At 31.8% G+C, this 10,006-nt stretch overlaps 2 protein-coding genes across 5 annotated transcripts; both read left to right on the forward strand.

Annotated features, from left to right (window-relative positions):
• The first annotated feature begins 2,468 nt into the window (after positions 1-2,468).
• On the forward strand, positions 2,469-5,301 carry LOC11409612 (U3 small nucleolar ribonucleoprotein protein IMP3). Of its 2 annotated transcripts, none has more exons than XM_003630666.4 (5): positions 2,469-2,595; positions 2,814-2,956; positions 3,062-3,169; positions 3,893-3,967; positions 4,914-5,301. In XM_003630666.4, the coding sequence occupies exons 2-5, from the start codon at positions 2,823-2,825 to the stop codon at positions 5,143-5,145; spliced, it is 549 nt and encodes a 182-aa protein (XP_003630714.1). In that variant the 5' UTR covers positions 2,469-2,595; positions 2,814-2,822; the 3' UTR covers positions 5,146-5,301. The 2 variants fall into 2 exon arrangements, with proteins under 2 accessions (XP_003630714.1, XP_024627721.1); XM_024771953.2 differs by having other exon boundaries at positions 2,475-2,595; positions 2,796-2,956.
• A 929-nt stretch (positions 5,302-6,230) lies between these two features.
• LOC11412196 (uncharacterized protein C3F10.06c) lies at positions 6,231-9,946 on the forward strand. Of its 3 annotated transcripts, XM_039828813.1 has the most exons (8): positions 6,231-6,691; positions 6,888-7,051; positions 7,482-7,824; positions 7,918-8,115; positions 8,668-8,768; positions 8,854-8,962; positions 9,351-9,410; positions 9,553-9,946. In XM_039828813.1, exons 1-8 carry the CDS (start codon positions 6,394-6,396, stop codon positions 9,732-9,734), a joined length of 1,455 nt encoding a protein of 484 aa, XP_039684747.1. In that variant the 5' UTR covers positions 6,231-6,393; the 3' UTR covers positions 9,735-9,946. The 3 variants fall into 3 exon arrangements, with proteins under 3 accessions (XP_039684747.1, XP_003630717.1, XP_039684748.1); XM_003630669.4 differs by having other exon boundaries at positions 6,233-6,691; positions 7,482-8,115; XM_039828814.1 differs by having other exon boundaries at positions 6,476-6,691; positions 6,893-7,051; positions 7,482-8,115.
• The last annotated feature ends 60 nt before the right edge of the window (positions 9,947-10,006 follow it).

Consider the following 10,006-nt stretch of genomic DNA (forward strand, 5'->3'; position numbering starts at 1 on the left):
ATTTTAAAAGATTGTATTGATTCTGTGAGATTTTAAAAGATTTTTTTATGTAAAAGACTTTATACACTCAAGATTTTAAAGGATTTATCACACTGACTTTTAAGGATTTCAAAGGATTTTATGTGATTTTAAAATTTCAAAGGATTTAATGAATTTTATGGAAAAAAGAACAAACTTACAAGCGTGAATGATAAAAATAATGAACAAATAAATTCTAGCGTTTCAATAAAGGAAAATAAAACCAATAAAAAATTCTTTTACTATTGATTTTCAAATTTTAAGAATTTTATGGATTTTATAAGATTTTAAGGGACTAAAAAACACTCTAACACATTATTCTTAATACACATTTTTTATTTGTTAAAAATGTTATTCCCACAGAATTCAATTGTACATATTTAAAATTATGTCAGCACTTACAAATCTTTCAAAAAAAATATTGTGTCAGCCATTACAAATCGGTCGGGTTACACGAGTTTACCGAGTGTTAACTCAGTCAAACTCGTCAAACCTTTCAATTTTACCAGAAACTTATTTTACCTCAGAGTTAACACGATTTTTGTACCTAAAAACGTAAACTCGGTAATCTCGAAAAATTAACACTCGATTTGCGGAACATTGATCACGACATACTCTCTATTATAATATTCTCAATACAATTTTTTATTTTTTTATGAGATGGAGAGAGGGAGATAGGGGGATGAGAGATGAGAGAGAGAGAGAGAGAGAGAGAGAGAGAGAGAGAATGGAGAGAGAGAGAGAGAGACGAAGAGAGAAAGGAGAGAATAGGGAGGGGGAGGGAGAGAGAGAGAGGAAAGAGATAGTAACTTTTAAAAGAAAACCAATCTCAAGAAATCTCATCTTTTCATGAAAAACTTTTTCTTGTTAAAATTACACAACAAAATCCCACAAAATCCATCAAAATCCAATTTATTAAACAATCCTTCGAAATTTGAATGATTTTGAATACCACAAGACTTTTTTAAAATGACAAAGAGTCTTGATTGAATACCACAAGACTTTTTTTAAATTGCAAAAAGTCTTGATTGAATACCACAAGACTTTTTCTTAATTAAAAAGTATTTTAAAATCCCATAAAATCTTAATCCAATACATTCCTCTTAATCATAATAGTGCTTTAGTGTGTCGAAATTTTACTTAATTTTTTTTTTTTTATAAAAAATAGTTTTTTAGTGTACATTTTTTTTTTAAGAATCTTTAATCGCACACTTTGTTAATAGTATGGTATAATTAAAATAAAATAAATTTTTACTTATACCAGTTTTTTTTTATCTAGAAGTCATAGCTCAACTGATAAAATGTCGAAATTGTAAGGTTTGATGTCATGATCGGGGTTCGAACCCCGATACCTCCACTTGCGTGTGTCAGTTTATAATGGTTTTGTCATTTCGTCTATCTACAAAAAAAAAATAATGCTTGTGTTCCTCCTTCCCAAACCTAGAATATGATCGCCTCTTGTCTTTTTTCCTCTTCTCTTCATCTTCATCTTCCAAAACCCAATTGAATGAAGTAGTATAGAGAAAGAGAGAGAAAGAAAAAAAAAAAGTACCCCGTAAAAATAAATGGTAAAGGTAGTGGTTTGTATATAAGTAAATTAGGATTACATATGCACTGAGTTTACATGTACACATTTAAACTTAGTTTGTGTTAACCTTATTTTAAGTAATGTAGTCATTCTTAAATTTAAACAACATTAACCTTCGGTTAACTTTTGTGCATACCAAACCTTACAATTTTTTGGAAAATTTGAGGATCAAAATTTGAAAAATTATAACAATGAAGAATTTTAAAAAATTTAACTTAAACAAAATACTTCATAAATTTTCAACATTTTGAAAATTCTTCAAATTATTATCTAAACAACTAAATTCACCTCAAAGTATTTGAATTCCTTTAAAACTCTCTTGTTAAGAATTTTTGAAGTATCTTGTTAAAGTAAATTTAGACAATTTCAAATGACACCTAAAAATTAACTATTTTGTTCATTGTTATATTTTTTGAAATTTTGTATTTTGGTTCTCAAATTTTCCAAAATTTTCAATTTCACCCCAATAAATTTCTAAAAAAAATGTAAATTCACCCCTCAAAAATTTTAAAAACTATAATTTGACCCCTCAAAAAATTTTAGATTTACAAATTGACTCCTGATTTCAATTTTTAAATTTAACCCAAAAAAATTAAAATTTATAAAAGTTGCTCAAAAACAATGACAATGAATTATTTTTTTATTTCATCAAAACAAAAGTATTAAGAAATGAAAATAATTTAATTAAATTATTTAAATTGTCTAGAATTCTAAATTCTTTAAAAAAATTCAATTGACTCATCCAAACACATTCTAAGAATTTTGTTTGTACCCTTTTCTAAAAAAAAAAAAAAAAAAAAAAGAATTTTGTTTGTACCCAAAAAAATGCAATGTTTTACCAATTAACTCTGAGAATATAATAGAGTAATTGAGAAAAAGATAATCATATAACGCGCTCTTCTTTGCTAGCTTTAACACATACACCTCCCGTAACCCTATATATTCTTCTCCGCCGTCTCCGTTCAGCCACCGTCTTCCCTCCCTCCAAGGTGCGTTCCCGTTCTCACTTTCTATTGCTATTATTCGCTTTTCCCTTTTCTTAATTTCGGACAATCCCTTACTATCCATAAGCTGTTTTTAGCTTATTTTCATAAGCTCTTCTTCATCATAGCTGATAAAAACAGCTTTTACCTTATCTGAAAATAATTTGATTTGAATTGAACATGACCTTGTATTTTTACCTTAATAGAATGAATTGTTATGACAGTGAATAACAATGAGGAAGCTAAAGCATCATGAGCAGAGGCTTTTGAGGAAGGTGAATTTTTTGGAATGGAAGAGAGAAGGGGGTCACAGGGAGAACATGGTTATGCAGCGCTACCATGTTACCGGTCGGGACGATTACAAAAAGTACTTTCATAATTCATATTGTTTATGTTGTTCTTGCATTTGGTTATTTCCTTTGTTTTAGTTTGGTTTTTAGCTGATTCATTTTCTTTGTGGAACTGGGAATAGGTATTCGAGTATATGCCGGATGGTTCAGAAGTTGGTAAACACGGTGAAACAGATGGATCCCAAGGATCCTTTTCGAGTTGATATGACTGATAAGCTTTTGGAAAAACTGTAAGTTCACTTTTTGAAGTTCAAAGTTTAAACATATTTGATTTCAGTAATTAATATTGTTTTCATAATTATGGTTACTGCTATATGTCATAATTATTCACGTTTTCCATCTTTCTTTTGACATAATTTATTGTTTAGTGTTGTTCCATGACACCCCCAAATCTATCTGTGCTTCTGTTTTTTTCATTTGAACTGAATTGATGTAGATATGACACTAAGAACTTTGGTTAACTTAATTCAATTACAAATATAGTTGAAAATTATATACAAGTTGCAGGGTGGTTTTTGTAACCATTCATGACATAAATATTGAATACAGGTGACCGAATGACACTAAGAACTTTGGTTAACTTAATTCAATTACAAATATAGTTGTAAATTATATACAAGTTGCAGGGTGGTTTTTGTAACCATTCATGACATAAATATTGAATACAGGTGACCGAATGGAATCTAATGAAGATAGGTGAACTGACTGCAATGGTTCTTCGTTTCTCTCGTCACGGGGACCATAGTTTTGTTATATAACTTACAAGTTTGTCTAGGATTTTTTAGAATGATAAATTAGACCTGCCATTTCAAAAAGGATGATTGTTCTGGTTTAGTGCCTGCTTTCTTTTTGCTTCTTATTGGTAGCTGATATTAGTTTGAAAAAGAAGATAAAAGTAAATTTTGAGATACTCGCACGTATCTGTTTCATTCATTCTTTTATTTTTATGACAGTTATAATATGGGTGTGATTTCAACCAGGCAAAGCATCACACTATGTGAACGCTTAACCGTGTCAGCCTTCTGCAGGTAAAATTAACGCATTGCTGTTTTTAATGCTTTAAATGAAAATTTAGTTATCAACTTTATCTGTTGGCTCATTAGAATGTATTTTCATATGAAAAAATAAGGAATAACTTCAGATTTTACCAACATGTGGTTGGTATGTCTGAGTGCTGAGAGGCTTGGTCATCTTAAACAAATAGTCCTGGAGTTCCAAATGGATTTGAAATTATCAAAATATTTAGTGGTCAAACAAGTGAAGCCAGGGCCAGGCTAGTTAAATAGGACAAGCAATAAAGAAAATCTAGAAATCAAGAAAGCGTCTATAGTTATGAATTTTGGGTGAGGTATTAATGAACATTTTAGGCCTTCAAAGTCTAGGAACAATCTAGAAACAGAAGACAAAGTCTAGGAATTTTGGGAGTATTGTTTACACAGTGTCCATGCTAATGTTAGATGTTTACTTCAGTTGTTTTAATACAGTTAAGGTAGCTTGAACATTTTGCTAAGTTATCTAGTTTTAAGGGTAAATTTTGTCACATGAAGGTCAACATATGGTTTATCATCGCTTTGTAGCTAGGCAAGTTCACTATTCCGAGTCGTATGAAAAGGGGTATATATACTGTAGTAAGGCCAAGGGTGCCATTTTATGTGATTGCAGTAAACTAAATTTAATACATGAAAAATAGGCTGACCAAAAATGAAATTCTTCAGCAGTTTTTTTTTTCTTTTGCGGCGTTAGTTGATTATAATTAAGTAATTACCTTTCTTCTAATGTGACGGCCAACTAAGTTTTGGGCTAGAAATGGACTGTTGTCAACTAAGTTAATCAAGTCGAAACATTGGTTATGGATTCTGACCCCTAATCTCGTTTTGTTAGTTTTATGCAGCAATAAAAAATTATTGATTTTTGTACCACAACTTTGCATTACATCGTCCTAATTTGCTCCAAATTTTGTTCACTATCATGCAGACGTAGGCTCTCAACTGTTTTGGTGAAACTAAAATTTGCTGAGCATCTGAAAGAAGCTGTAACTTATATTGAACAAGGACATGTTCGAGTTGGTCCAAATACAATTACAGACCCAGCTTACCTTGTAACTAGAAACATGGAAGACTTGATTACATGGGTGGATTCTTCCAAGATAAAGAGAAAGGTGCTTCAGTACAATGACAAGTTGGATGACTATGATTTAATGAATTAGTTGACTATTTGTACTTTGCTATTGAACTAATTTTTGTTGTAGACATGAATGAACCGAGACTGTTTGAATTTGTGGATGAATTTTTGACTTTGTATGGTTATCTTATCTCCTTTAATGCGAAATACTTTTTTAAAAGAAAAGAATCATTCCAAATTATGACTGGGGTTAATGAAATTTGGATGTAGGTTGTGTTTGAACTTTCTTTTAGATTTTTTTTAATCGGTGTGTGCACAAGAACAAACTAATTCTTCGAGTTGTATAGAGCCGCAATGGGTGGTAAAGACCTATAAGCAGTCACTTTAAATATCAGAAACTGGTTTCATAAAACAGGAGGCATGCAAGGGAAAGTCACCTTGTATAGACATCGCTCCATAATCAAACTCTGATGCATTTTAAATGATGGAAGTAGATTACTAGAGCCTTCTCGTGGTTAATGGCATGGTGATGATAGGAAACGAGTGTGAATGAATGTAATACCAAGTTAGATAAATTTTCCAAAAAAACTAGAATCAAACAAATTAGATAAGTCTTCATGATGATGTAAATAGTACTAGATTGCCAATATTTTTCACTTCTGAACACAAATGAAGAATTTCAGTACTATAATTTTAAGGCTAAGTTTATGGTGTACAAGTGAGACAACTCTTGCATCACAAGCAAACTTGTTTTCACCATTGAATTAATAAGTCTCATTGTTAGATCAAATGAGATTAGATAAGACTTATTGATTCAATAGTAAAATATAAATTTGTGTGTATTGTAAGATTAATTTACTTATACAAATTATACAAAATCTTGTTTAATTTAGATATATAATGGTACACTTTTTTTGTTGTCATGGTACACGTTTTGTTTACTTCTCCGGTGAATTCACCTTTTTAAGTTTTTTTTTTTAAACTTGTAAAAAAAAAAGGTGTTTTTTTTTGTACCAAACATAATTAATTCTTTTATACCTATAGAAATAAAAATACTGATAGGATCTTTCCAAAAAAAAACTTAGAGCATGAGGATGAGGATCCAAGTTCCTAGTACTAACTAACCTATTTTTTTTAACTGTGGTGTGGATCTATCTATGTTCCTATGTCGTTGACGAACATAGTACTTTTAAAACAATGATGACGTGTACATATCATGTCGTTTGTTACTAGTACTACCAGGTCATACATATATATGTTCGTGTGAGCCACTCTGTTGCGGCCGATACTCATTGTTTTGTAGAGAGAGAGAGAGAGAGAGAGAGAGATTTGGATGGAGGTTTCAGAGGAAGAATGGTCGAAGAAGCTAAGCATATACAAAGCAGCAAGAAGCATTAAAAAAAGAGACAACAGTTTGTACAACGCACTTAGATCTATCTATCAAGATTCTGTTTTCATTGGTGAAATCTCTCAATTATGGCCTCAACTTCCTCTTCTTGCAAACCTTCGTTGTGGCCTTTGGTACTCTTCCAATTTCCATTCCACTTGTTACTTCAAATCCACAGATGGTCACACCAACAATTGTTCTTTCTCCACTTCTCGTCTCAACCTTCATGTCGCTCATCTTGCCGGTACTATTCATTATTCAACAACAATCCTATTCTATTATACTTCCTATTCTAAACCATCAAATTCGTCCGTACGTAATCTCATATATATATATATATATATATGAGATTATGAATATTTCAAATTTGGTGGTTTACTCATTCTTTTACACACTTCAAAGGGCAATTTTTTTTTTTATACTTTTGTTCACATTGGTAGCACAGAAAGGTGGTTGTATGATTGTTGATTCTACTAGAAAAGGAAAGCGTTTCCCTGACAGCATGTCCAAAACCATACCCATATGGACTTGTGTTCTTAATCGTGCAATTGCCCAATTTATAAGAGATTTTCATATGGATGATACTTCAGCACCACAATTGAGTGTAAGAATCACTAGTCTTATGCTTCCTCCTTTTTTACATTTTATTTTGCAATTCTTATTTGTCTGTTTCTATGAAGGGTTACATATATTTTTTTTGTATATATGAAATGAAAGTACACTTTTTGTTTATAGTCTATGGTCTATGTAACAATTTTGATTGGTTTTAATTCATGTAAATATTGCATTTTTGCTAGTCCATATAAAATTTGTTCATGTGCAAATTTGTTTGTTAACAAATTCTTATGTAGCACATACTGGGTGGACATATTACACAGATAAATTTCAATGTAAACAAATATTTTAGGGACTAAAAACAAAGAAAAGCTTTTATAAGGACTAAATGTAGTATATTTGGAGGACAAATAAACATATTTAAAGCCTGTGTATATGAACCCTTTATAATAATTGTGCCGTTACCTTTCATAAAACAGGAGGACTCTGATTGGGATTGCTCTTTGCACCTACCACTTTGGGTTCCCCTAACAGAAAAGGCTTCAATTGAGGAGCACTTAGAGGAATGGACAGAACAATTGAAAGCAAGTGGGGCTGACATTGCTTCCCTCTCTGCTTCCTTGAAGAAACCATTACGTCCTCTATGGATTTCTCAGAAAACTGTCATATGGTTAAATGAAGTACCTCACCATGATTCATGGGATTTCACTCCAATCATACTTGTCTCTGCTTCTTCTTCGTCGAATGGTGTAAGCCAACACAACAAGACTAACTCCGAGTTTAGCTGGAATTATATACCAGGTGCAGGAGACGATGAAGAAAGTTGGTCTAGGGGTTTAACTCCACCTCTCTTTTGGAATCATGTTTATGATCTTATAAATTCAGGTCCTGATGTGTGTAACCAGAAGGTTGCAGATATCGTTGAAAAGGGTAGGGTGCGCCGTGTTTATAGAGGAGAGAGTGCTCCTCAGATTAGAGTTAAATCACTTTCACATGAAGAACCATCACTGGCTTCTGATGTTTCAAATATTGAAGTTGACACTAAGTCTTCTGAAGATTCTGAAATTTCTTGGTTGGGTTCAACTAATTTGGCAGTTGGTGCATCTCAATCTGGTATGCTGACTTAGTTAATGCTCTTTATTAATATTCTGATGTACTATAGTGGTACTACTTTGAATTCTCTTTGCCACATGTTTGGATTGATGGTGATATAAACAATCACAGCTGAGTCACCACAATTTTAGTAAAAGTTGCACTTTTAAACTTCAACAAAATTGTGCTGCCGCCATGATTTTGTTAAAACGCTAACATTTTGTGTACACCTACTTATGTACGAAACCGCTCTTTATATATAGATGTGGCTATCTTTTTTATTTCTTAAAGTATTAATTAAGAACATATTTAAAAATACATGCGTGCACACACACACATATAGTGATCTACATTGGGCTTATGTTTAGAGAGAAAAAATTTCAAAGCAGGCTTATAATTAGTACTAGAGCCAGAGGTAGTATTTCTTTTGATGAAGCATGCCTAGTCCTATTGACTTAAAATTATATTTTTTTGACACCAGAAGACCAGTCTACTTGTGATTAGCAACATGATTGAGCAGTAAAAAACTATTTTACTATGTTTTATGTGGCTGAGTGTTCATGTTTGGTACAGCTACAGATGCAGCCGATGTTGATTGCATATTGAATTGTGATTATGAGTCCATCACTGTCTGTCTTCCCAGTTCAGAAGCATATCTGCATCTTCCAATTGTGGTTAGTATGAAGTGGAAACAATGCTTCTTGTTGTTGAATGGTTGTTGTTAGAATTTTCGCACTGATTTTAATTTTTCACGGACAGAATTCAAAGTTTGATCGCTTTTCCTTATTAAATAATCTTCCTAAAGCTGTGAGCTTCGCCAAGTTCAACCTCAGCCAGGGAAAACGACTTCTGGTTTGTTGTAATGATGGTATACGCTCTGAATACTCTCTCAGTATTTATCTCTTTTTCTACTAATAGATGACTAGGATTTATGTGATATCAAATTGCATGAATTCACTACTTGTGTTGTGTTAAGGATTTTAACAAGTTTACTTTGTCATTGAATTTCACCAATTCAACTAATGATAAATTGCACAAAGTTTTTTTTTTGAACAAAGATAAATTGCACAAAGTTCATTTAAATTTAAAATTAGTAGTCGACATTTATATTTTAGTCTTTGTTGTGCTTGTCCTTAATCCTTCTAAATCATTCCGCTGGACGACCTATTTAATAGTGTTATGTGTTGTAAATGACTTGTATATTTGTATCTACAAAACTTATTTGAGTCTTTGATATTAGTATATGTGTTTTTCAGGGGAAGATATTAGTATATGTGTTTGCTTAGCAATTTTGATGTCATTATTCGATGAAAAAGGTACATGTTTATATAGCTTTCCTATTGTTACAAATATATTAATTCTAAATCCAATTTCTCACATGTGGAATCAATGCATTTCACTATGGATCCATCAACTACCATTTCTACTTAAAAAAATATATATCATGGTTATTTACAGGTACTTTTGATGATGGTAAATCCTTCAATACAACACATGTCACTAAATGGGATATGAGAAGACGGCTTGTATTTGTCTGTAAGTTTGCAACAAATGCTCGACCATGCAGAGGAAATTTGAGGCAAGTTTTTAACTTCCTTATTGGCGGAAAATGCATTCTTCAACCAGAGGAGGACGGTTGAAGTGATGAGTGATTGCTAGAACTTGTGTATATCATTAGTAATTCCTTAAGTGTCTAACTTATTATTACTAGTTATTAGACATGATTTTTGTTTACCTAAGTTTATGCAAATGTTCTGTCAAATAACATCAACTGTGCCTCAACATGGAAGGTCGTGAGATATGTAAATTGCCAGATTCATTCAAAATTTAACCAATTCAATTTTTCTCAAAATCTAATTCATAATAATTACACTCCGATCTCTGGTTTATACATCCATGTTGTCAAGGCACG

This window comes from Medicago truncatula, chromosome 8, assembly GCF_003473485.1.
Source record: "Medicago truncatula cultivar Jemalong A17 chromosome 8, MtrunA17r5.0-ANR, whole genome shotgun sequence".
Taxonomy (NCBI): Eukaryota; Viridiplantae; Streptophyta; class Magnoliopsida; order Fabales; family Fabaceae; genus Medicago; species Medicago truncatula.

Coding starts and splice junctions, on each gene's coding strand:
- LOC11409612 (XM_003630666.4), top strand. CDS start 2,823: ATGAGGAAGCTAAAGCATCATGAGCAGAGGCTTTTGAGGAAGGTGAAT. Junction 2,957..3,061: donor GGTCGGGACGATTACAAAAA/GTACTTTCATAA, acceptor AACTGGGAATAG/GTATTCGAGTATATGCCGGA. Junction 3,968..4,913: donor ACCGTGTCAGCCTTCTGCAG/GTAAAATTAACG, acceptor ACTATCATGCAG/ACGTAGGCTCTCAACTGTTT.
- LOC11412196 (XM_003630669.4), top strand. CDS start 6,394: ATGGAGGTTTCAGAGGAAGAATGGTCGAAGAAGCTAAGCATATACAAA. Junction 6,692..6,887: donor TCATGTCGCTCATCTTGCCG/GTACTATTCATT, acceptor TCACATTGGTAG/CACAGAAAGGTGGTTGTATG. Junction 7,052..7,481: donor CTTCAGCACCACAATTGAGT/GTAAGAATCACT, acceptor TTCATAAAACAG/GAGGACTCTGATTGGGATTG.